The sequence below is a fragment of the Molothrus ater genome, chromosome 6 (genome assembly GCF_012460135.2).
Source record: "Molothrus ater isolate BHLD 08-10-18 breed brown headed cowbird chromosome 6, BPBGC_Mater_1.1, whole genome shotgun sequence".
In the NCBI taxonomy this organism is placed as follows: Eukaryota; Metazoa; Chordata; class Aves; order Passeriformes; family Icteridae; genus Molothrus; species Molothrus ater.
In genome coordinates this window covers 13,942,532-13,970,091 of record NC_050483.2, presented here as the reverse complement: position 1 = coordinate 13,970,091, position 27,560 = coordinate 13,942,532, and the positions used below count along the sequence as shown (strand labels likewise).

The window sequence follows — 27,560 nt, the reverse complement described above, 5'->3', positions numbered from 1 at the left end:
AAATAAATAAACAAATAGTTAATGAATTTAAAACTACAGTACAATAAAATTTTAAAAACATAATCCCTTGCAGTGATTTTGGAATTATATATACTACACTTGGTTTCAGCAAGTAACTCTTGCCACTGAATTTCATAAATGAATATGTTTGATGTATCTAATGTGTTAAGGCAAGTAAAAGCTAAAGCAAAGAATAGTTAAATGAATAATCTGTTTTGCTTTATTTTATACACTGATATAACTTGCATGTTTTTCCTGACCACTTTTTTTGAAGCCACCTTCATTTCAGTGAATGGTTCCACTTAGGAATGTAAAAACTGTAATTCTTACTATTTCTTTTCCTTGCTGATATAAAAATACAAACAACAAACAAACACACCAAACAGAACTAAAAATAGCTTGAATTACATGATTTTTTAGTGTGGTTTTATCATCAGCTCTTGTAGGGGCAACATCTGCGGCCAGCTCCTAAGAAATGATCCTCAGAGTGAATATCATCTTCATTTCTGATCCTAATGTCTCAGTGGAATGTAACTATTATGACAATGGGAATCTCACAAGTAGGTAGAAATACCCTCACAGCAGTCTGTTTTGTATTCAAAAGCTGTATCTGTTCAAGCAACATTAGGGAAATGAAGATCTGTATCACCAAGAAGGGGTGAATACCCCCGACTAGATGATGACTGAAGCACTAGTGGTTAACATCCCAACAGCCACATCATCTCTGAGTGGGTAGTGGATAAAAGCCAAGGTATTTTTCAGGAGAAAATGAGGTTTGGAAAGTGTAGTCTACAGGCCACGTCCTCAGCACTGGATGGCATTACTCCTGATGAAGCCACAGGGTTAGCAAAGAGAATTCACTGTACAAATATCTCTCTCTTCAGGAGGCAAAGGAGAGAAAATGTTGTCTACACTCTTAAAATTTTAGAGATCTGTTCTTTTCTATTCCCTTTGTGAATCTATTTTTTACGAGTATGAATGTTCTACTCCTAAAGAATTTCCTTACTACCTCCACAGCAAGTATTGCCCAGAAACTGTACACTATGATATGTATTTCCAAACATGTTTGGCAAATGTGCGTTAAGCTGTTTAATGGCTTTTCACAAGAAAACAATCTCATCTTCACTACAATACTCAGGGAAAAATATTTTGAGGCTGGATGTCCCAGAGTTCCCACAGCTCCCAGTAATGTAGGGGAGAGGTAAGCAATCTCATCACCTCTGAAAATAACAACACCATTTAGCCTGGATTTGTACAGGGAGAAAACTGCTGCTCATAACATTGAAGTGCAATTACCTACCTACAAGTTTAAAAAGGGTTGACAGTCTGAACTCTTCTGAATGATGGTACTTCAAAAGCCCAACTGAAGAGGCTGAAATGTGGATGAAAAATCCTGGTTTTGCAAATGACTCAAAGGAACTGTATCCCGACAGCCACGTGTTCTTGTGAATGACAAACGTAGATCTGTTGTGAAAATCTTGCGATTTTTTCCATTTAGAAACAACAAGAGTATTATTGGAGACCAGCTGAAGAAAATAATTTGGTCTCTCAGCTGTTTCAAATGAAATCAAGCTAGAATCTGAAAAAATAAAACAGAAGAGAGCACACAGAACTTATTTGCTGATAAATGCATAATAAACTAAGTTCATTGTAATGTACCACTACTGACTCTAGAAACATGAGGAATGAAAATTGGCTTTGGCCTTATCAGTGAAAACAGCCTGAATCTTATAAGAAAATGCACTATGTATGGATTTCAGAGTGCTAGATTGTGATGATTATTAAGTTTTCTAAATACTCTACAGATTCCAACAGGAATACAAAGAGATTGACACATTGCCCACACCAGGATAAAGGAATATAGCCCTGCAGTCAAGCAGAACTTAATTTACAGTCTTTACTAAGCCATTTATTTAATAAAAACTTTAACTCCATCTAACTAGATTTAAAAGTAACATTTGCCATCAGGAATTGATAGCTTAAAAGCTCAGCCTTTCATTAAAAATAAATTAGAAAACCGTATTTTGCATTCAGCTCTCTAGCTCTCCCTTTAAGAACAGTACAGCAAAGTCTTTTTTCTGGCAAATGTTCCCTCATGATACCTTACCCTGCAGTACTTCAGATTTCAAGCAGCCTCTGCACAGCCAATGGCAAGGCATCAGGTCTTGAGCCTGTTACAAGCATCTGTTGCTCACAGAATTACTTCATTCTATTTTGCTGTAAACTTTGCTAGTCTCTTGAAAACAACCATTAATCTACTGTAAAATCAACTAACCCTCCAGGACTGGCTAGCATTTCTTAAAAAAAAGCTTAGAAAACAAATGATCTCTATTAAAAGGATATATTATCACATTCTAGCATAACACTTCTGGAAGACCACCTTGGTCTCTGAGCATAAAAGCTTCAGATAATCAGAAAAGCCTAGCAGTACTAGTGAATGTCTTTTAATGAATTGTCTGTAGCAAGCAGCTCTTTGTTAAGTAACACAGTCAGGGTGATTTTTAACACCTGCTGTACAGCCAATCAGTGCATTAATGTCCCAAACTCTCCATTGTCCAGGAATGCCTGAAACTGGTAAAACATACATTTTGCTGAGGTACCAAAGAGGCATGAATGTCCTATAATGATACAGCGTATTGATTGTGCAAATTCCTTGTGACCAAATGATGAAATTACATTTGCTCAAACTGGACCATAAGGCACAAACTATTTGCCAGGTTAAATTCCAAGAGAGCTTTTTATAGGGGAACAGAACAGTAGGACTGACCTTCCCATTCCAAACATAAATTGAATACAATGTACAAGCTATGACTAATAAAAGAAATCTATCCCCAGCTATTCTGTTACATGAGCTCCTGTGTAAGTTCTACAGACAGCAGTATTAGTCATCAAACACTTATAATTTTTTAAGTGACACAAAGCCACCTTCAGGTTACCCAAAGAGCTCATTAGGGGACTCTGGTCAGTAAAACCATTGATACCCAAGCGCTCTGTGGGCATTAAAGCTGTGTATGCAGACAACTTCAGCATTTAATTCATGTCACAAATGCTGGATACACTCTTGTAGGCTTTCTGCACATATCTGAAGGTTTGCAACACACCTTTCATCTGATGAAGAAGGAAGTTTCCCTCAGGGGAAACTGAAGTTGGGACCCAAAGGAGACAGATTGGCAGCACTCACCCTTACAGAGCCCAGTCAGTGCCAAAGGGCATCTCTGTGTGTGTGGGCAGACAATGAGTGATGGTGGCAGAGCAAGGGAGGTGGGGAGAACTTTCCTTACAACATTTCTCTCCCATTCTTTCCCACTTCCACCAGAGGAGAGGTAAAGGGAGCAGCACACAGATTACTGGGCTGCAATACCAGTTTGGTGCTTCTGAAGGCTGCGGTGTGGGGAGGCAGCTGCTTTTCAACTGCTTACAAAGCTACAATCTAAAATCCACCAACAAAAATTTTAGCAGACATTAAAGTGCACATTCAACTGATTGATAAAGCAAGAAATTTTTAACTCAGGTTTATTCTTAAACACAAGGGCAGAGTCTGCTCCGTCTTATTTAAGAAGCTAGGTTATTTTGACTTTACCATGTGCTTTGGGTTTATAAAGTCCTGAAGTCAGCATGAAGCTCACTACATGCCCAGGAACAACATCATCTTCTTTCACAGGGAAAACAACGCCGTCCACCAAGTTTGCTGCTACTACAAGTCTTCCATCCAAAAAGCTGACCAGTTTGTATGGGCCTTTTCCCAGTGCTGTGGAGGAAAAAACCAATTATTTTTCATGTCAAGTGTCACAAATGCCTGAGCTCTAAGCTTTAGGGCAGAGCACATGAAGAAAAACACATCTCACCACTCTGCAAACAGATCTAGGTGCCATGCACTAAACTTGAAAGAAAACCAAAACAAACCTTTTTTAGAAAATACATGTTCTGAAAGCTATCAAGAATACCTACTTTCAATTTTCAAGACTCATCATCAGCTTCTTGTTTTTGTCCCTCTCATATGTTTTGGTTTCAAAGTTAACTGGTCTCTTGGTTATTAGTCCCTTTCAAACTATTTATTTGTATGGTTGAACTAATTATACACTTCTTACTACTTTTTAAAACCTATTTTATTAATGTCCAAAGCATAAAGAATTTGCAGAGAATAAAATATTTTTGTCAACAAGCATCAAAAAACTCCTTGAACAGTGAAGTCTTACTTGTGAAGTAAGACAGGAAGAAATCAGCATCATAAGCAAAGAATGGTCATATTTTATCTATAAGTTAAAAAAGCCAAAAATACGCAAATTTATTTTTAAACCTTAAAATGCCACACCTTCTCATTTAGATCACACTTTATTACAGAAAAATAGTTTAGAGTTTATTTTTAAATGTTTGAAAATATTTTTGTTAGGTTCCCTGTTAAAAGTAGGCATTTTATGCCTCACCTGAGCAGTTTACCTCATTTCCATTGTACCCACACGGTAAAATGGCAAGCATACATCTGGGATAACTGCAGCTATCAGCTGGGAAATTAATAGCATTGACTCTTAAAATCTGTTCCAACAGGTTACAATTTTGGACTGCAATTTGCAGCTTGCCTTCATACTCTGGTTCTCCAAAATCTTAACATTTATTAAGAGTTTTGAAATCTAAGGATGCTGCATTACAAGTAGAGCTTTAAATTCTAATGGCATGAAAAGGTAGCCAGTTAGGACACAGGTCCATGCCCACCTAAACATGTACAAAGATCTCTTTACCTTCAGTGCAGGGAGTTGAAAAACGTGATTTAATACTACTTAAACATGCACTGCTCTGGAAACATATGTTTAAGTATCCCATGTCAGGCCCACCCAAAAGTTGAGAGACCACAGCCACCAGCTGAGGATTTCTCTTGACCAAAGACAAAAGGCCTCTACTTCTTGTAGGACTAGAATTATCTCACTCTGGATTCATACAAAGTTACATAGAGAAAACTTCTTTCTGGTCTAAGACAACTTCTTAATCTTCCTGTCTCCAAAACAAAGTAGTTCTGGGTCATCCTACTCTAAGTTATGTAGGCAAGAAAATATTCAGCATGGAGATGATTTTTTTGTCCACTGACAGCTCTGAAACATTCTATGTTGAATACTGATGAACTGGATTAGCAAAGAGTACAAAAAGACAAAGAAAGAAGTATAAATAACCATGTTTACTTCAAGGCTGGTCACACGCACAAATCTCCACTCATTCCACTAATTTCTGTCAGTGAGAATTAAGTAACAAATAAAGATAATAACACACCTTAAAAGTACAGTGTGATCATCTAGCTTCACCTTCACCACAGAGGTTAGAGGCACTGCACTTGCAGTCTACCTGCACTAACATGGTCTATTATCAGACTGTATTTCTTTTATAAAAAAACAAACCAAAAAGAAAACTTAAAACCTTCAATCAGCTCTTATAATCAACTATCCTTTATTTAAATTAATTGAAAGTCTTCAAATGGTGATTTAGATAAAATTTCCATGCATTAGTGATTTGACTCCACTCAAAATCTTTTCAGGAGCCAGTGTATGAGAAAGGGCACACTTCTTGGCCATATTTTTTGGGCCTGGCACTGCATAAGTCTGTCCTAATTTAACTTGGTCCCTTTTCTGAGACCTTTCCAGGAGTGAGCTGCTGCAATATTGATCAGAAGACCAAGATACTCCGTGCCATGTGGATAGACAGGCTTCTACATGAGCTTGATAAAGAGTTACAGCATAAACAGCAGGAGCCCTGACCCTTCCTCACACCAGGCTGCTTTGTGTGTCACATCTGACTGTGCAGACACAGGCAGGGTGATTTGGAAATAGCCTGAATATGAGTTGCAGGGCTAACACAGCACTACAGCAGCCCATGCAGGTTCAAGGTATGGTCCAGCACCTTCCCCAAGGTTTGCACCCCTCTCTGACAGCCACCCCAATGCAGCAGCAATGCTGGTCACTCAGGAACTCCAGGCTGGGTCAGACAGACCTAAAGGAGAGCTGTTCCCCTCTGGGGACAAAAAGTTGCCATAGCTTAACAGCTACCTCCCTCTGGAGGCTGCACAGCAGTCTGTGAGTGATTTAACAACCCACTAGGCTCTGTTCAGCTTTGAACTGCACTGCACCTTAAACAAGTAGTGCCACTGGCACTTTCCACTTGATATTCCATTAATTACTTCATGATTTAATTGTTTAATCATCATCCATCACTGCAAAGAAAATTAGTTAGGCACATGTTCTCAGGAGAGGTCCAGGAATTATGAAATTAAAAGCCTTTGAAAAACCAAAATAAAGCAGCAAAACAGAATCTTGGCTAGTTAAACAACATAACATTCACAAATGTTTTCAGTAATACAATTGTTTTTATACAAAGATGCTAAAACTTAAACTAAAAAAACCCAGATTCTATTGATATTTTGTCACTTCCTTTAGAACTTACCTTTGTTGAAATATTCACAATCATAAGCTAAAAAAAAAGAAAAAAAAAATGCAGTTACAGGCATTCCATAGATAAACATAAAGTAGTTTTCTACTCCCCTTTACGATTAAGATGTGAGCCAAATGCTTGGCCAAATTAGATCATACACAGACACCTATTAAAGAGTTATTGCCAAATATTTAGATAAAATTCTAATTTGAACTACGCAGATGAAAAGAAAGCATTGCTTCTCCAAGCTTACATACCTACAGCTGTCTTTTTGTGACCTCTAGTGGCTATGACTGAGCTTCACATTAAATCACACCTTTTCCATCCTAAGTTAAGACTAACCCCCTCACTCTGAGGCCAGTTTGCTGTGTGACCCTGAGCCTGCTGCACTCTCTCTGTACAACTGCAAAGCCAGAAAAATGCTTGTTTCCTTTCATTCTTTGCATCTCCCCTTCTTTTATCCCATCTTTGGGGAAATGGCAGCCTCCTGTTAGGCATTTCCACTAGGTGTTAGAGAAAAGGGACTCAGACTTTTTTTTGTTAAGTTTTAAGAGTTGTTGGAGAGGAATCCTAAGCTAATGACTCTGCCCAGCTTAAAAACTTACTTGTTTTTCTTCAGAAGACCTTTATATTTCACACTTGCTCTGTGGGCTCTAATAAGACATGTGTGTTTACTAGATCTTATTAAGAAGTGAAGTTCTCCTGAAGATGGAAATCACTTGAACTGTGAACTTTGCACCTTTGGTTTGAGGGATGCATGCTGTACCCTGATACAGATTTCCCACGTTCTCTCCTTTGACATCATAGGACAAAGGGATTAAAAGTAGAAAAGTATCACTCACAAACACAGAAAAAGCACATAACCCAGCTAGACCAGAATGAAATTGGAGTGAGAGGCACCAGTGAGGCTTAGATTCAATTCATGGCCCCAAGTCAGCTGTTGTGACTGATTTTTTGGGTCTGGCTGCTACGAATGCAGGGCAGGGGCAGCCCTTGGTAGTGCTGGTTAAACAAACTTACGGCACACTCTGGGAGACCTCCAGTCCACAGCAACTCCGTGCTGGCAGCACTGATGGGCATAGGCTGAGACACTTGTACAGAAACACTCACAGTCATCGCCTTGGTTACAGCCACAAGTGTCTGTCAAGCAGTTGGAGTAAAACCAGGTGACGTCAATCTGGAAATGAAAATATTGCTCATCAAAAACACTGCTACAGGAACTGCCAAGCAACACCTCGACACAAAGCTGTGGCTCTTCCAAAAGGCAATATATCCAGCTTGGAAGTATTAAAGATTTCACTCTCAATGCTTCCTGGAACGTGAGAAAAAATGTTCACAGGGACACATTATAAAATCTTGTCCAGCACTTAGCAACACAATTAAATCACCGACCCATGAAGAACAGGCACGTTAAGACACTGATGTGGGCTTGTGTTTCATAGTGTTTTGTAATATCTAAGCCCTAATAAACTGTGAAAAACCTTATGAAATAAAAGACTAAACTGACCACAAATCAGTAAAACTCAGACATTTTAAGGAAGTCAGATACACATAAAATGTAAGAAATCAAAGTAGATGGAAAGCTCTTCTTGATGTGCAAGTAGTTAATATTCTCTTCATATTATTAGGCAATTTCACACAAGAATTTTTCATTTTCCCTTACAGTATCTTCAAGTCTTAAGTGACAAAATTTCAAAGAGAACTGTCAACGTTAATTTGCTTACTGAAATGTTACACATTCTACACGGATCTAAATTTGAGTAAGTTTTCCAGAAATGAGTTTTTCCCATCTGACACTGCCCATTCAATACATTTATTTATATATGCATGAAAAACATGCATGCCATGTACACATTTCATGAAAAGCAAGCAAGTGGTTATGCCTACACGAATAATGCTTGTGATTAAAAAGAAAATACCCCAAATCAGGTGAATTTTTTTCTTCATTAATAACAAAGAGCTTCACGTTGAAGAGTAACATTTCTCTGGTGCTATGTTCGATGTCACTTGTTTATATACAGGACTACAACTCACCACTGGGTGGCAAGCTTCAAATGCTTCACTGAGCAGTATCCCACATTCCTTCTTGGCAAATGGCTCTCTAAGGGGGTTCAAACTGCACGGATTTCGAATGTCAGAGCTGTCAACACACTAAACCGGGAAGCAAAATGAAGGTGAGTAATTTTTCATAACCACTTTGTGTTTTGAACTTGCAAAGCATATTTTTGTGCTTTTTATTTTTTAAGAAGATGCAAAATGTCAAACAAATGCATCATTTATGAAACTAAAGCAGGACTAAGATATAGAGTTAAAAGCTAATGCTAACGAAGAAGAGATGGAAAATAACACCATTTGAAGAAACATTCCACTGAAAGCAGCAGAAAAACACACACATACTTATGGGTCTCATCAGAGGTACCAGAGAGGCACAGAGAATTTTTTTCTTTCCATTGCAATGGCTGCACAGTAAAATGTTTCCCAGCTATGAAAACATCAGTTAAACTGTCAACACACTCTAAAGTGAACTCAACATTCTTCCATTATACAGAAATCCCGCTACTTTATTGTTCAAATATAATAAAAAGCATTCAAAATATTGTTACAACATTTTTCTTTACTCTCTAAACACTCTGCAGCAAAAAAGGTAATTCTTTTCTTTTTTTAAACAGATTAAGAAATCTTTAAGAACCACTGATATTGTCATTTGTATTGCTGCCTGACTGGTTCTTTCAGAAATTAACTTCTGATTTCATTCAAAATTAATTTTATGATATAACAGGAAAAAAATCTACTAGCAAAATATACTAGTAAACACATTCTCTTTTGCCATGTACCTCTACAGCTGTCCAACTGTTTCCAAACTCTTGCGAGTTTGTTAATTCAAAATTATCTGGAGTCCTCAGTTCATTTACTGTCTTCAAATCAAAATTTCCACACAATCCAGTCAATTCTCTCTGAGAAAAAAATTATATACACATACATACATATTTATAAAAACATTTTCACAAGAGTAAATACTGTCAGTCATAAGCATTTTCAAAACTTACATCTTCAGCTGTTTAGTTCTAAATTTGTAATATTTTGATCATTTTTCAGCTAAATTTCAGTCAAAAGAACTCAGCTTTTCAGTCAAAAGAATTCAGTAACAAAGCTATGGAGGACATTTTATTTTGGCAATGTCATTATTATGCAGTTTCAGTTATGAATCCCCAAGCTTTTAAAAACGGAGATGACCTTTTTGTTCAGAAAAGGGAGCTGTTAGCCAGTTATGTGTATTTTTAAGCCTTGGCAAAATAACATCTGCTTCATTCATGTAAGGAATGAGTACTGAAAGAGAACTTTGCCCCTAAGATATTTGTCTGTGTTGTTACAGAAGTTATTCAGAAAAGAGTAACTAAAAAACAGATAAATGAGAATGAATATTTTCATTGACAAGGTAGGTGAATGCTTCTTGGATTTATTTCTGAGAGTCTATTCTCTGAATAATTATGTATTATTCAACAAGATTTACATGAACACCTCAAAGAAATAGCAACAAGAGTGTTGCCTTCCACCTACCTGCCACTGATGCCCCATCTGCACGTGAACTGTTGTCCTCTGATCCCAAAGAACGGTGATATGTTCATCAGGAAAATGAACAACAGTGAAAAACCCAGCTTTCCATAACTGCATTTTTTGTAGGCCATCTATGTAACTAGATAAGCTCTGTTCAAAATAAAACAAGGGACCTTATAATGGAAATAACATCTTCATAAAATGTTCACTTGACAAGAAACAAATCACCTAAATAAAATTAACAATGTGGTTCTCTGACACATCCAAAAACAGACAAAAGGCCAGGGAGGAGAAAAAAACTTAAGTAAAAGGGGCCTGGATTTTGAATGTGAGCTGTATTGTATTTTTATGATTTTCCAATTTTAAAAGTTGATTTTATATCAAATGTATAGGATGGATAATGGACTGAAGATTAGAATGTTAATGATTCATCTGGGAGGTAGATGAGTAGTCTTAAGGCTCCTAATGATGATTTTCACTTAGTTATAAGTAATTCTGTCACAGTCACATGCTTTTTTTGAATATGGATAGGCAAAAAAGATGCATGAAGCAGCTTCTGGAAATAAGGAATAGTCCAAATATGTCCCTAGATGACAACCTTGTTTTGATCAAGAAGATCTTGACTTGAGAAGAATGATACAGTACTCTTCTCTCAATCCACTAACAATCAGATTGCAACTTCTTTGTAGCATAGACTAAAATGTCTGGTTTAACTGCACAATATCTCAAACTGCCTTTCTATAGTCAGTCTATAAACTGTAAATAGTACTATTAATACTATAATTACTAATATACTGAAATACTAAATGTTTACAGAATAGAGTTTGCAGATTGGCCAAAACAAAAATAAAATTCAGGCCGTGGAGGATACACTCCAAAGGGGCTGTAATTTGTTGGGATTATTTAACTGTACAAAAATATTCCTCCTAAACATTCCAGACCAGAGTAAGCTCTTAGTTCTAGTAGAATTAATAGCAAAACTCACGCTTCAAAACTCTTGTATTTCTCCTAAGATATTAAACAGGAATTAAGTCTAAAGAAAAGAGCTACAATTACCTCCTCTGACATTTTTGTCAAATACAGACAAGATTTTGTTTAAGGTTTCCATTGAACAATCCAGGAATGTGATCAGCATTGACTGTAAAGATATTTACACCTCTGCTACTGAAGTGGCACAGTAAGTTTTTGGCTATGAAAGGAAGAAACACCCAGAGAAGTACATATGCTGCTTTTTGATCAGCAGTAAGAAATAAAACTTACGGGATTCCCAGTTTCATCGTCAAATACTAAAAGAGATTTTCCAACATTAATGAAAACATTTTTCCTGCAAATGATTCCAGTGCTAAAGCAGTCAACATTCTCTATAATGACAGAAAGACTGGTTGAAGAAGCACCCTGAAGAAAAAAAAAAAAGAGTCAATTTTTAAATATACTTATATAAATATGCATATTGTTACATAGTTCAATTAGCAGAAACCTCAGAGTACGTTTATGTTCTGTATGATTCAAAGTCTAAACAACGCCAAAAATGAAAAAAACAGTATGTAGGACTCAATAAAATGCACAGAGAGGAAGTAAGCACAATGGTAGATTTTAACAAGTAGTTTTAAACCCAGTTTTAGGGAGGTTTCACACAAAGTCTCACCTTAACCAGATAAACCTTACAAGTTCCAACAAAGTCAAAGGTGAGGCCATCGAAGGTGCGGTAGTGCCGGTCCCCGTACGCCGTGCACATGGACGGGCAAGGCTGGAAGGTGCACTGGAAGGATCCATGCTGGCAAACACTGAAAAATGCACCACCAATTATGGGAATATCAGCTGCAAGCCCAGACAAGTGATTACAGCTATTGCACTGAGAAGCAAAGAAACAAAAGCTGTGCAAGTGTGAGGAGCGGGGACAGAAGCATTTTGAAATGTTGGCTAGAAGCATGTCAATTAATTCTCTGGGGAAAAAACGTACAAATTGAACTCATATAATCTAAATTTCTTCTTCCATGACAATTTAAAGGCTCCAGAACCTACAGACACTACAACAAGTCTCAAAAACCCCAAAAAATACAATCAAGAAAACCCAGTGCAATGTGATACAATTTATTCTCTAGTGCACACCAATAACATGCCACAAGGAGAGAGCCTTCTTTTTCAGCTTCTCACCAAACATTTTTTTCTGTACAAGCTGAATCTTAGAGTCAAAAAGTAGCATGTCCTGTTACTTGAGTCTCCATGCATCCTCTGCTTGAATGAGAATTCCACAGAATTACCAGGACACATTTCAGTAGCACTATTTTGGTGCTTAAGTTCCTTAAAAGAAGCATGTTGTTGGACTTGCTCTTTTTCAGATGTCATCACACCCAAACACCAGCCTAAGAATTTAGGAGCTTCTAGAACAGTTCAAGTTATGTCTATGGCCACCTTAAACATCAAAGGGTTTTCACCACACATCTACAGAATGACTGTTCAGACCTTGCTGAATTCCCTTTGCAGCATAAGAGAAGAAGTGGATTCTTCTTGCATAATAGGAGGCTTTGAAACATTGGATATTACGCCTCTTTCTGAATCACCCTCTTGCAATCTAAATAACATTTTCAGAGATAAGAGTTTTATAAATCATGGATAGAATTTCATTTCCTGCATCCATGAGCAATCATTACAATATCATTTCTGTGTTCCCAAATGACCCAGAGACTTAAATTTTTCTTGATAAAGACAGCAAAGCTGGTACCTTGGCATAGCTTTAGTATAGGTATCTTTATAAATGTAGATTAAGCTAAACACAGCATGTGATATAAGTTTGGTACACGCCTAAGTTCACTTTTAAAAAACCTACTTTTAATTTCCTCATAAATGAGTGCTGAACATTTTACAACTAAAGTCTTAATGTTACTTACAGAAATACCGGATAAATCTCTATCATTTGACATCTCATATAGCAGGGAATAGGAAGTTTTCTCTTAGTGTAAATTTTTGTCAGTATTACTTTTCCTTCATATTTCTACCACAGCGCCAGTACACCACTTTTTCCAGAAGGGCAGCAAATATCTAGAAAATCTAGGCAGCTACAGCTACTGGTAGCATCAGATTTCCTCCAGTTTCCTTTGCAATTCACTTGCACCTACATGGAGCCACTGTTCCAGTTTTCCAAGACTCTGCTTATCCCATCACTGATTTGGTCCACTGCTTGCATTTTGCATCTCAACATGTGTCAATACACTAAGCAGATGGCTAAAATAAGTTAAAAATACATGTGATAAGTGTTTTCTGTAGCAAAACACAAGGAAATAGCAGCAGGACTTGCTAACTGCAGTCACTTCAGAACAGCAGCAAAGGAAGGAACCTCATCAAGCTGATGGAGAGAGGCAAACAGAAGAAATTATGTTTGGACTGGAAAACTAAATGCTGCTTCTCACATTCTCCTGAGACAGTAGGTTTTAGTTTCACTCATGGCCTATTCAAACCTCCATATGCTGATGCCTTAAGGGTCTCCAATGTGCAGAAACATGGCTTAGCATGTAAAGCCTAGGGACATCCTTTTCTTTTTTTTCAGGAACACATTTATAATCAGAAGGAAGGGATTAAGAGGTACACAACGTCTTTCAAGTCCTCTACACCAGGCATGTTTCATACTAAGTGAACTAACATTTAGTTATCAGAATCTAGAGAGCCCTAGTTGAAAAAACTGAGCTATCAGAATCTTCTAAACTTCAAGTAGCTTTTTATACAGCATTTTTCCAAGAAGTATTTGTTAAAGAATACAGGAGACCCAATTCAGCAGCCCACAGAGAGTGACCAGGAGTTGCTCAATGGTCTCAGCATGATGACAGCAGACCAGCACATCTACTTGCACAAGCCCATCTTACCTGGCACAGCACCCCATCAAAAACTGCCCTGATAGCCTCAACATTAGACCATTGCTAAATATTTCAGGTACTTGCACTGAAAACAAAACTTGGGAAACCTAGAGCCACAGGTTAGTCAGACCCCAAAGCTTGGGTTGAAAGTTCCTGTCAGTTCACAGGTAGTTTTGCCAACTTATGAAGTTACTTTGTCATGTTACTGCTCAATAAATCAATACTTATGCTGCTAACACTACACCAAGTATGAGTAAGATATTTATTATAAAAACACACTAATTCAATGCACCAACCCCACTATATGATGACTTCCATGAGTGCCTAAGTGTGTTTGTTTGCACAGAAGCACTCTCATGCTTTGCACCTTTCCCTTAACACATCAGACACAGATTTTATATGCTTTGTATCATGCAGAGCTTCTTGCAGGCTCTCCTCTATTTGTGAACAGCTAGTTGCCTGAAAGCCATTATCACTTAATCCATCTCTGCTTCTGGGCATGGAAGACTACAAAAGCCATGAGAGCATTAAGGGTTTGCATGAATTAATGAGCCTAGCCTCAGGGAAAGGAAAAAAAAAAAAGTGAAGGCTAAATATCCAGTGTCTTTCTGCCTGCATTGCTGCTGCCTTTGGTGAAGTCTCATACAGGTTAGTTGGGATAAATTAATTCTCTCTGATGCAAGCAATCCCACACCAGGTCCAAATGGAGAGGCCTTTGGAAACAAGGGGGTGAACAACCCGGGTCGCTTTACCTGCCTGCCCAGTGGAGATGCCTTGTAAGTCGCTTCACCAGTCCACCAAAGGGCTACAAATCTCTTCTAGAGCAGCTACTGAGGACCTGACGAGAGGCAGAGGAAGGCAGTCAGCACAAGGCTGGAGGGGGCACGACATCCAGACAAGGCAGAGCCTGGTGCTGATGGGATGAGCCTTCCCTGGGCTGGGCTACCCTGAGCTGTGCTGGCCAGGAGCAGCAGGAGACACCAGTTAAATGCTCCTGGTAAGCTACAAGGAGGGCACAAGAAGAGGGAGCTGCTCTGCTGGGAACCTGGAGGCTACACCTCTACCACAGCATCATGGTGCTTGGCAGTACAGCTGGTTTTCCTGAGGCTCTGGTAAGACAAACAGCACTGCTGAGTGCCAGCCTGCAACATTCAGCCTTGGCCAGAGAGCAAAACAGGCAGAGATTACCATGAAACGAGCTTGGTTCAGCATCAGGTAGGTGGGGTTTATTTTCACACTCCTGTAAAGCTTATTAAAATGGCAGTAAAGCACATCCTACTGAGAGTGCTTGAGGAAACCTGGCAGGGTATGTACTGCATTTACAACACTGGATAGCAGAAGAAAAAAGGAATTGGTGTCGGCCTGTGTTTAAATCATCCTATCAACCCTTTCCTACTGGAATTCTCCCTCTGAACGCTGATTGATTCATCAGTTATCCACACACACAAAATCAGTGACCAATCTGTCCGTTTCTTTGCTCAGTACATGATGTTGATGTTGCCCAGTACTCCCCTTAGTTTAACATAGTAGTGGATGCAGAGTTAAGGACACAGAGCTACATTCTGGTCTCCAGACAGCTCAGATTCAGTGCTAAATGTGAAAAAGTAAAAAGCTTTCCAAAATGTCACTCAGGTATAATATTTAAGGGATTTTACCTTTACTTTAGGAATTTTAGCCATGGTCTTGAAAAAAATAAGCAAACAAAAAAAAAACCTCTAAATCAAGATTTTTAAAGACTAAAAAGATGCCAAATCACGATTATTTTGTTATATAAAGCACTTTGAAACAACAAAACCTGAACCAGTTTTAATTACTCTTTGAAGAAATATAAATATGAAGTCAAAGTAGATAATCTGCTGTGAAATTTATGATCAAAACACATGAAGGAAAAATAATCAACCTACAAATACACAAATAAAATGAATTCACTTAAATAGATCGCCACTTACCACGTATGGCAGGCAGAAATTACTTTGTCACCTGGAAAATATTCCTTCCCTTTCCATGAGCATGGGCATTCATCTGCATCCAAGCACATATCCCCATGTTTCACAAGACTATAAAAAAAAAAAAGAACAAAAAGTACTCATCCAGCAGCAGTATAGCTGGTATCCAGATACAAAAATATTTTCCTAAACTTTAAAGTTACTACCACTTTTGTTATTGAGACGCAAATAATATTTAAAAGTCTCCTGAAACTGAAAAGGCACCATTTTGTTAATAATTGTGTATGAGCAATTTGGTATCTTCCTTTCACAGGTACCTGAATATTTTATCTGTATTAAGTGCCAGCACTTTGGGCATTAACCTTTTAATCACTAACCCTCTAAGACTGACTCATGAATATACAAATTTTAAGGTCAGGGAAACTATAAATTCCTAGAAATTCTCTAAATTCCACCAAATTTCTTGTAACTCAGCCAATTAAACTGCATTTGACTCAAGCCAAGAGATAATCCACGAGATGTCAGAGCCATCACAGCTCTTTGTTCTAGTGGTATGCACTCTTACTCTCCAAAATTGGTGGCATATTTAGTCTAAGCTTTTTTAAATGAGGATTTCTTCTTGTCCTATTTTTTCCTTTCATTGACTGAAAGAGTTTTATTTTACTGCAGTTTTTCTATAGCTGTAGTTAAACCTCTTGCTCCATGAATAATTTAATATCAAAAGAGCTATCCTGGCTACATGAAATTATTGTATTAATTAATATTTATTTCGGCACCCTTATGCAAGCAGAAATATTACAGGCACCTACATGCAAGCAATTACAAATATACTCAATTTTAGTGGCAGAAGTATCCTCACAGTCTTCAAGGGATATTTTCATCATACCATAGCTAACCATATGCATAGCTGTTTACAGTTTGACTAGTGCTGTGAATTTGTGTTTAGACAGAACTCCTAGACAAGCAGATAAAAATGGAAAACTAATAAAGAGAAAAAGTGAAAAAGATTGCTGTTATATAAAAAGAACAGATGAATTCTTGCCCATAAAGACTAAATAGAGCAATCAGTCCTAATTTTAAAGTACAATGTTTGTGGCTTTTTGATAAATATTCAGAAAATCTGAAATTAGGAAAAAAGAGATAGAGATCTCAAGCAGATTCTACAAATAAAGGTCATGAAATAGACCAGAAGCACTGATTTATTTTATTAAACAATCTATCATTTCACTGAGCCCAGGAAAGTTGCATTTCTTCCAAAACCCAATTCATTTTATCAGAAATATTGTCATGGTATTGGATAAGCAAAGCAATATCAGTATGGGACCTGAGGGTCCAATAACAGATAGAACAGCTGTGATGACAAATCCATCTCTCAAATGAAAGCTGTGAAATTTGAACTCTTGACAAGCTGAAGCAGTGTCTTTGACTCCAACTGCTGCAGCTCCAAGTTGTTTTGATCCTGCCCCATTCCCTACAACACAGGAATCCAGAGCAGCTAACATGCCAGTCCCATAGTGAAAGGATTCCTTACAGGCACCATGCAGTCTAGGATTATCCAGGACACCTTGTTTCTAATGTTTGAAATGTATTTGTATTGACAAATAAACAGTCTCTTCAAATGGTAGTTTTGGGCAGATAAATTATTTTTTTTCTTCAAGCTAGGTTTGTTTGGAATCCCAGTACCCCTCTGTAGTAATAGAAATTTTGTACAGGTTTTTCTGTGTTCCTAACAGATTTATTGCTCCTGATGTTTAGCACTGTCATTTGAGCAAGATATGGCACTAGGGATAAGATGTGATAAGTGTGAGGCACATCCATGACAAACAGGGTAACAATGTTTTGTTTCCCTGCTATCCAAAAGGAAACATTTCATCACAGAATTTATCACAGGAAATTTTATTAGCTCATCTTAATGAGCTGGTAATTTGTATTTTACAAATTACATTGTACAAATTTGTAATTTGTATTTGACTTAGACTCTTCTTCAGTGTGTTATGTATCAGACAGAAATTTACATCTCTGTAAGGCTTATGAATGGAAATATGCAGAACACCATAAACCCTCCTCCCTCCTTAAACTGAAAAACTGTAATTTTCCTCCAGGGTAGGTGAAGTGTTCTTTGTAATCCACACTTATTTCAAGCATTGTGTCACTTGGAGACAATCAACTGTGAGACTGAAATTCCCACTGGTTTAAAGCTGCTCAGAACTGAACAGGGCACATTCAGACACAAAGAGATCACACTGACAAGGTAACACTAAATGCAGGTTTTTCCTCATGTTATTACACTGGTTTAAAAAAAAAGTGATAACAGCTTTCTCTCTTGTAAAGCCAAGCAAATGGATAGATTTCAATGATCTAAGAATTCCCCACAAATACCCTACAGAGAGGCCTTGCACAGCTCCTCTTTGAAGTATCAGACATTTTTCTTGATGCTTATACTTACTGTCCAGCCTACAATGAACTGCAAAGACACAAGGATGACTATGCCACTTCACCCTGCTGAACATTCACTTTCTTTATCATCCCATTATGTCTAGAGCCTTCTGCATTCACACACACAGAAATATGTAAGTAATCTTAGTAAAGGCACCATTAGAAATAATGTCACCTGCGACTCATCAAACACTAGTTCTGCAGAAATCCCAAATCTGGACCAAAACAATGAGAAAAAAAAAAAATCACTCTCCCAGGTCCCAGCAGAGCAGTTTTCAACAGTCTGTGTCTTGCACAAGCTCCTTCCCCTCTCACCTGCAACAGCCCACCATCAACTGATTCATGCACCCACAAGTACTTTTGCTGCAACATGAAGTTTGCTCTCTGAAGGGTTCACAGCTCATCCTACAAAGGTCTGTAATTTAAGTTTAAGGGAAGCAAAAAATAAACAAAATAAATCAGCAGGAAGCATTTGACTGTCTAATCAGAACACAAGATAAACTTTGAGAGAAAATCCAACATTCCTGCAGCACATAATACCTTCATTAGAGTTCACTCACTATCTAGACAGGGATAGCTAATATATTCGGTTTTCTTTTTCACTTGGGGACCTTCCTAAAATCTCCTCTACCTCTTTGCCCTGGTTTATTATACCAAAATATTAAGGAATTCTGTAGAGTGTTTGGAAGGTTTTCATTATCCTCAGTATACCATTCCATCTTTCTGTTAACAAATGATTTTGGTGCTTTAACTGAGACAGTCAGTTTCTTTTGAAGCTTCACCCTGGATTGGAAACCTTCCTGCAGTCAGCTCTATCACCAGCATCAGAATTTTAGAAAGTAACTCTGACTATAATGGAAGTCTTCCTTCAAACTAAGTGACACAGTTCAAGATTTCTCTTAAAAACAAGCCAGAAAGCAGAAGGTCATATGAACAGGTGCTCCAGAACCTGAATGATACTGCTGAAGTTTTACTGTCAATTAATACAAACACACAGAAAAAAAAATTAGAGATTTGCAGTTGGTACAAACTAAAATGTGGGAAATCAAGAAGGTTTGTAAGAATTGCAAGAGAAAAATAAGGAACTCAAAAATATATTAAGGAAATTTGCAAGTCTGCAAAAAGCAGAAAAGGATAGAAAAGAACTGGATTGTCTTGCAAGGGCACCTGCAATAGAGATTTTCTTTGGAAATGAGCTCCTGCACCTTTAGCATGCTGTATCTATTGCCATCAGAAGTAGAAACCAGCATAAAATCTGGTGTGGATAAATATTGGCTCCTGAAATACCAAAACAGTCTTGATGCAGTCTTCGTAAGAGAATTGCATTTTCCTGAGAAACTATTCAAGTGCATAGCCATGATGGTATCCCCATGGGGTTAATCCTTATTTGCCTGGAAAACATCAAATCTCAACAGACCTCTCCAAAGCCCTGCCTAAAGAAAAAACTAAAAATACTTAGCCTGAAGCAGCAGGACTTCAGCAGCAGCATCCAGAAGAGTGAGGCTTGGACAGAAAACAGTGATAGTAATAGTAAAGAGTAGTAATAATAATAATGATAGTAAATAGTAAAAAACCCACTGATAATAATAGTAAATTCTGAGTTGAAATTGAGGAGCAGTAGGTCTTGTGAAAAATTATACTAAACACTCACTAAAAACACAGGATTTTTATTTCATCTAAAGACACTTTTTTTAAGACATAACATGGTCAATGTAATTACAATAATAAAGAGTAGTTTCCTAAAAGTATTTGAAACGCATCTGTATTCTTCCCATCTTAATTCCTCATTAACAGAGCTGTTTCTCCATAGGCACATATAAGTCTACAACATTAACTGTTTTCTTTGTCAAAATTAGAAAGATGTGAGTTTTCTTTTTTTTAGTAAAACCGCCCAAGAATGTGTTTCAGCTTGCTATCTGTCACTTGATACATACCACAGAAATATGATGATAATTGAGAAAGTTTTAGAAGGAAAACCTGGTATAATATTCCTTAGCTACAAAATGTTATTACAATTACAGGATATTACAGCTTTGAATTTAGTAATTCTTCATTCTTCTATTTTATGGGAGCAATAAGTGATGAAAAAAAGAGAAAGCCATAAAAATTCTAATTATGTTACATTTCCTCAAATTCAGTAAAGTCAAGTTTTTAGCACAAAAGGTATTCTTCTGTGTTATAAATAATAAGTTCTCACCAGAAGGTGTGGGTGGGAGAAAGGACTGGATTTGTTTTTCCTAAATGTGCATATGAAAAAATTTGTCAGACATTTTGCTTAAAAAGGTGGCCCACATAGTTGTGAACAATTAAACATTTGGTGCAAGGAAAAAAGAAAACTTCAATACAATTGCATTGTGCTCTTGAGATTCAAACACCCACATGCCATAAAAATAAATACACATACTTGAAAATAAGGAGCTCATTATGTTCCTAGTTATTCTAGAGTGGCATTGCTTTCTTTTTAAGATCAGTCTGTTCACAATAAATAAAATATTCAGTTGGGTATTGGATGTTGCTGAACAGTGAGAAATTAAGTGACCTGGATGTACAGGTAACCACTGCTAGCAGCCAGCTGAGAATTAACATTTTATTCCCTTGCAGTACTAACATTGAAAGGGAAGCTTTTAAAAGTCACTGAAACAAGGAGAGAATTACAGCCAGTTTTATAAGCATGATAGGAAGAGAAGTTTTGCTACGATTTAGAGTTCAAATAAAAGTTAGTCATGAAAATTTTGAAAATGAAGTTTTGAAATACTGCAAAGTTAGCAGAGACTGCTTGATCTAGGTTAACTGTATAGTGGTTGGTTTTACATAGCTTTATAGAGGGAACAAAAACATAAAAAGGAAAAAATGATGAAGATATAATAGGCAGATGTAACAAGCAAAATCATGACTAACTGAATTTGGGACAATATGTATTTCACAGTATTAACATAACTTTCAGAAATTGTATTATTCATATTTAGAGTCTGGTGGGCCTTGTTTTTTCCAGCAAGATGGAATTATTATGAAACAGACATGGATGGAATTATTATGAAACAGACATGGAAATTGCTAAATATTTCAGCTAATGGAAATAGGAATGGCTAACATGATCTAAAATAAACACTGATGTATGCCATTAAACAATCAGAGTCAGTCCACATGAAAACACCTGTATTCAAAAATCTGAGAGGGCTCTTGTTAGAATCATTACAGCCACTTAGGTTGGAAAATACCTCTGAGCTAATTAACTCCCACCACTGCAATACACGCACAAAACTATACATATTGCCAATATAGCACAAGTTTTATGCTGCATGCTCCACAAAGTACATATCAGTAAAATCCAACTCATGCTGCAGTCAAAGAGTAAAATCCTGTCAAAGAGGGAAGTGGGAAAACACAAGTAATTCCTTCAGTAAAGCAACTGCTTGTCTTGACAGCAACATTAAGAGCAGGCTGTCAGCAGCAGTGAACAGAAGCTGTTTTGGAGATCATTACTGGTCTGACTGGAGACCACTGGGTCTGACCGGAGAAAACCAATGGAATAGGACAGGCAAAAACCAGTGTAAGTCTGTTTGGAGCAAACATGTCACACAGCATCCAGAAATGTAGGCAGGTACTACTGTTTACTCCCCTCTTTTTCCTTTACTGTCTTTTCTCCTTGTTTCTTCTGCAGTCTGATTAAGGATCCTGTCTCCATGTCAAACTGTGCACATTCAGTATAGTCAAGGAGGAAAAATAATTTGATTCATAGAAATTCTCAAGCAGAAAATGTAATGCAAATATTGTACTTGAAAAAATATGCACTGAAAGTGTATTACTTATCTTTTTGAAATGCAACCTAGAAATATAGAACATTTCCCTTTAAATGGTGACAGATGAAAACCAGTAAGAAAAAACATAAATAAAGTCTTAAAAATTACTTAATATGTCAGGCAAAGTAGGGTGAATCAGTATTAGGAAGTGAGAATTAATGGCTGATTTCAACAGCCTCTAAAATAGATGTAAAGTATAGAATCAATTTTTGTACCATAAAAACTGTAAGCCACAGAATGATCTCCTGTAAACTTAGATATATACTTAGGCATGGTTACTTGCATCTGATTTACTCGCTGTCGAGGAAAAAGAATGAAGCACAGCTGCACTGTAAGCACAAAAAAAGAAGGAATCCTAAAAGTAGTGAAGTATTTGAAAGAATATTTCACTTCAGCTTTCAGATAGTAGAAAAATGGAGTGCAAAACAAAAATATTGCCCCCTTGAAATCTTAACATCACTTCTGTGAAAAGAAGTTCCTTTTGTTAATTACGTTTCAGGGTATCACTGCAGAATTATCACCCCACTAAACAGATCAGAAAGGTCCTTCTGCCTCAAAAAATCGTAGCGTCCAACATTCCTACAAAGAAGTTTCTTAGTGGTGACATATTCACTTTACTTCACTCACTTTTAAAATTATTTAACCTAAATCAACTAATCAAACACATTAAACTGATTTCATTTCTTTTTAAATCAGCTTAGCTTACATGCAGTGAATCAAGATAAACTGATTTAAGATCTCAAACAAAAGCATGAAAAAAGTAATGAAACTTATTTCAGGTAAAGGACTAACATTAAGATCAAAGAAATTCCATGGCTGTATTACCCTTTTAAAGGGGACAATGTCACCTCAGTTTTCTATTTCACCACTAAGAACTGATAGCCTAAAAAAAGGGATTTCCAAGTTGCATAAATTCACAGTGCTTTTGAATCCTGCACTGCTTGAAAGGACAAGAACACAGGATGAGGTACTGTATAAAGGTGACTGTATTTTACCCATTTTTCTCTTCCAAAAACTTAATTAAAATTTTTTCATTACTGTGCTGTACTGGCTCTAAGTTGGTCAATCTGCAGCATGAATCATTGTAGTGTGAATTCAGTGAATGGTTCAAAACATCAGGGCTCTTCATATCCAACTTCTATCCAGCTTCTATCAAATGCACCTCCTACTAAAATTCCTAAACAACTAAGATTCATTATCTAAATAAAAAAACCTGCATAGTTAATACATAGCATAAGTCTCTCACATTTCCAAAAGCACACCAGAAAACCACACACCTTTAGGATCATCTTAATTTTTCCTAAAGCAACCTCAAATGAAAACAAAAATATATAAGCAATATAGGACCCCTAGAGCTGAATATTTAAAAGATACTCTTTTTGACAAGCTCGTAAGTGACTTGAATTCCTACTTCATCAGTACAGACTGACATTCCTAATTCAAACTTTAGGTTTGTAACACTGTTTCCTAGTTCTACCTTAAGCAGCACTGAGGGTAAAATCCTGCAACATCAAAAAGCCTCTCCCTTTGCACGTCCTCAAAAGAAAACCAACCCAAACAAACAAAACCAACAAAACAAAACCAAATAATTTTGTTCTAATATCTCTACAGGCAACATACTGTAGAAAAGAATACAGTTTTCTAAAGTTACAATAAAGACAAATCATCTTAGTTTTCTATTTTTGTCCCTAGGAAATCTTAACATTTTGCCTCTTACAACCATAAAGCCATATTATCATTTTCGGATCCCCACACTTGACACCAAGTCTTCCAATGTCAAAAAAACACCAAACCAACTGCTTACATTCTAGACCTAAATTCCACCAGGAAGCAGTAGAGATCACAAGCTCAGAGGTTATGCACAGCAAAATAGCAGAGAATAAGTTTTTTATATGATCTGAGCTGCCAGCCATACAGTGCTGCTGAAGGTAGCCTTGAAGTATGCCAGCCTGGTCCAAGAGGGTAAATTTCTGCAATTCTGAAAATATCTGCCTCCAGTTAATTTCACAGTCTACATGAGCGCTTTTCAATATGGTACCATACTTTGAGTTCCACTAATTACAGGTTCCATTTCATATGAACCATTTCATTACATGTTTTTAAGTATTAAAGTAGAATCCCAAAATCCTGAGTAGCAATATAATGAGATAGAAATGTCAACACATCACTCAATACAAGTACACAGACTTCAGCTGAGCTATTTCAACAGTTCAAATGATTTCAGAGTTATAACACCAAAAACTTCTAAGGCTATGTGCTTAAGAAATTAAATTCCATCAAGACCAGCATAACTTTAACATATTATTGTTATTTTTATAATCCAAATTCTCTCAATACAGTGCTTGATTCCACAACAGCTCATCTGTACATTATCAGCAAAAATCCCAAGATTTAAGAGATCCTTTTGGGGGAAAAATACTAAAAATTATGCCTATGAATAAACTTACCTCCCTCAGCCAAATAGTGTTGGTATTTGAAAAAAACTAGATAAACAATTCTACTGTAACAGCACAGATTAAATCAAATTATTTCAATGCCATTTCTGTATTCTTGGTTTTTTGATCATATTATTATGAAGTATTTAACTCCACTTGTCTCTTGGTTTAGCATTTATGATGACTTTAACAGCCAGTAACATGGGGTAAGCCTTGACAAGTTTGATGCTCAGCCTTTGAGATCTCAAATTCTCAAAGTAGAATTAATTACTCGATCATGTTTGTGCAGCAAAAGATGCAAATCTGTCTGTACTCACCCTGGTGGGCAGACACAGCCTGACACACAAGGAAGGTGTGCTGAGAAAGTGAGGTTTAGCAGCTGATTCTCACAAGTCCTCTCTCTGCTGAGCTCTGGATCCACTTGTGGATTGCTGCAGTTAACATAAATCTGTCCCACTGGGCAGCTGTGTGCTGGGGGGAAATGGACAAATGCTTTAGTCTTCACACCTAAAATTTTGTATTCTGTAAATGTGTGCAATAAGGATTGGTAACACAGAGATTATAACATTCAGCAATACTAGTAACATTCAGTTGCCTCTCCTCATTATTTGGGGCAAAGCTAACCTTTATTTTCCCTACTGAAGGTCTGCTGTTTATCATGCAGCTAAGCTTATCTGCATTAGCAAGCAAAAAAAAAAAATACATTTTAAAGTACTGGGGGGAAAAGTTTTTCAGATTTAACAGTATTTTGAACAGTTAGGCTGGTACAAAGCAGGAGCATTACCATCAAACACACAAATAGGATCCCCTCTCAGAAATTAATTTGTACACATTGCACTATCTTCTAGTTCAGACAAGGGGTTCTACCAAGACTGGAGGAAATGTATTCATTGGTCTTGAAGCATCTTTTCCCTCTCCCTTCACTCACCTATTACATTGTTATCACAGTTCATTACTCCATCCCTGCAATGGCTGCAAAAGAAATATAGACAAAGATGTACTGAGAGCCAGGAAGAGCTAAAATATATTAACATATTCTATTTAGTAATGCAGAATAAGTCAATAGAAAATAATTTTATAAATGTTTGCACTGAACATTATAACTGTGGATAAAGCATTGCCTTAACCCATGAAGAACATTTGTTAAACTCCCAAATTTTGCTTTATGCATAATGTTATAAGAAATTAAGAAATTAAGATGCATAGGCTGACAAAAAAATATGTACATGAACATGCCCCCATACTGCTCCCCAAAACACATTTCCCCTGCATGAAAGAGTTCAATGCTGCATAAAACTCAACCTAACAAGATACTGTGTGCAGGGAAGCACTGAGAAAACTAACACTGACTGCTCCTTTCTAGTTTGAGCCAAAATAGTCCTGTACTCTTCTAAAATGGTAGCAGCTCCTATTGCAGCTCATTGTCAGGGAAAACTGTAGCAGTGATGGCTGAGTTTCAGGTCCTGGTCATCAGTAAAGAACCTGAGGCTATGAAATCCAGCACTATTTTCCCATTCTTTTGCAATAGCTAAAAGAATCAGGATCCCCAGGACTCTCCTGGCTGCTCAGCAGATTCAGAATCAAATTCTGTATGTTCTACAGCCTCCCTGTGAACACTTTTGGAGCTGTGTATGGAACCCAAAGGCCTGCAGGAAAAGCACTCGTGGACTGCACAGTATCACTCAGGCAAGAGGAAAAGGAGTAGCAAAGGGAACCGAGAGGGAGGCAACTCAAAGGCTGATATAACATCAATGAAAATATTTTAAACAACTTGTTGAAAGAAACAGAGCAGAAAAGCTACTCCATAGAGAAGAAATTCCACTTTAAAAGTGGGAAGTTCCAAATAGGAAGCAATTGAGAGGAATAAAGCATGGGGAGAATGAAATAAAGATCATAATTGTTTCTAATAGAAAGTGACAGATAAGAAGAGCACTTCATCACATAGCATTTTTTCCCAGTTCATCCACACATTTATTCCTACATGACGTCTAATGCATTACTCAGCATAAGGCAATTCACAGGAGCCGACAGTCTGTACTTCTTGTCATCTTATCACAGGGGTTCCACACTGTTGTCTCCTTATCACAAAGGTTTCATACCTTCCGCGTGTTTTCTCGTGGGCATCTCCTCAGAGCACTGACTCTTTCTCCTTCACAAAGCAGCCACTGACTCCAGTTCCCCTCTCACTCAGCCACCCACTCTCTTATAGCACTCTTCTTCTCAGTGGTTACAGCTGTGGCCTGGTAAAGTCAGGCCTGTTCCTAATCTTTGATAATTGGCCCAGCTCCAACTCCTTAGGGCTAAGATTACTTTCTACACTATCTCTATTTTCTTATATTCTATCCCCCTACATGTACTTCTGCATTTGAAAGCTGTTTCTCTCAACAGATCTGTATAAAGCCTTATTAAAAAAACACCTCAAGTAAAAATTGTGACTAGATAGGAGACACAGATCTCTAATTCCAGCTAAAATCCTAGTAGTTATAAACAAGCAGATTAATTTTATTAACAGACAAGCTGCCAGATCCCAAGCAATTCCACTGAAATTAGCATCAAGAGGATTTTTGTGTACAGCACTTTTTTAAAAACTACATTTGTGGACCATCACATGATCTGCATTCAACCATATATCCATCACAGGGGTCAGCAAAATTAGCTGAACTAGATCTTTGAGGAGGAGGAGGAGGATTAAAGATTTACCAGGAGAAGCCCCTTCTCTTGGCTGCCAGGGCTGTTTGGCACATTCTGTAAACAAAAACACCTTGGGAGGGCAGGCAACAGTGCACCCAGCCTTTGCAGGGCCTCATATGCATGATGGGCTGCCTGGCACACTCCAGGGAATCTGCCCTAAGGTAAAAAAATAAGCTAACTTGACAAGTAAGATACCAATTTATAACAGTCAGCATTTATGGACTGCTGACAAGAGTGAGAAGGAGTTTGTGTGTGCTCACTAAGTGCCCCCATTGCAACAGGAGTCTGACAACCCCAATCTCTAATGTGGCCTTTGTAACAAACTAAAGTACTACACTGATCTATCACAGACAATTTGGTCTGTTCTGCTTTTAATTAAGTGCTGTAACAACTGATACAAGCAGTCAGAGCTCAGATGTTATTTCTGAAAGCTTGTTA

At 37.3% G+C, this 27,560-nt stretch overlaps 1 protein-coding gene across 1 annotated transcript in view; it reads right to left on the bottom strand.

Annotated features, from left to right (window-relative positions):
- OTOG (otogelin) overlaps window positions 1-27,560 on the bottom strand; it is a 92,348-nt gene that overhangs the window by 34,065 nt on the left and 30,723 nt on the right. Inside the window, exons 22-33 of the mRNA XM_036385139.1 lie at window positions 25,360-25,403; window positions 24,749-24,902; window positions 15,764-15,871; window positions 11,612-11,750; window positions 11,227-11,361; window positions 9,970-10,116; window positions 9,246-9,365; window positions 8,446-8,562; window positions 7,432-7,588; window positions 6,424-6,450; window positions 3,581-3,748; window positions 1,301-1,579 (exon numbers count right to left, since the gene is read on the bottom strand). Of these exons, the coding sequence (XP_036241032.1) occupies window positions 1,301-1,579; window positions 3,581-3,748; window positions 6,424-6,450; window positions 7,432-7,588; window positions 8,446-8,562; window positions 9,246-9,365; window positions 9,970-10,116; window positions 11,227-11,361; window positions 11,612-11,750; window positions 15,764-15,871; window positions 24,749-24,902; window positions 25,360-25,403 (1,595 nt within the window). The remainder of the gene's footprint in view (window positions 1-1,300; window positions 1,580-3,580; window positions 3,749-6,423; window positions 6,451-7,431; window positions 7,589-8,445; window positions 8,563-9,245; window positions 9,366-9,969; window positions 10,117-11,226; window positions 11,362-11,611; window positions 11,751-15,763; window positions 15,872-24,748; window positions 24,903-25,359; window positions 25,404-27,560) is intronic.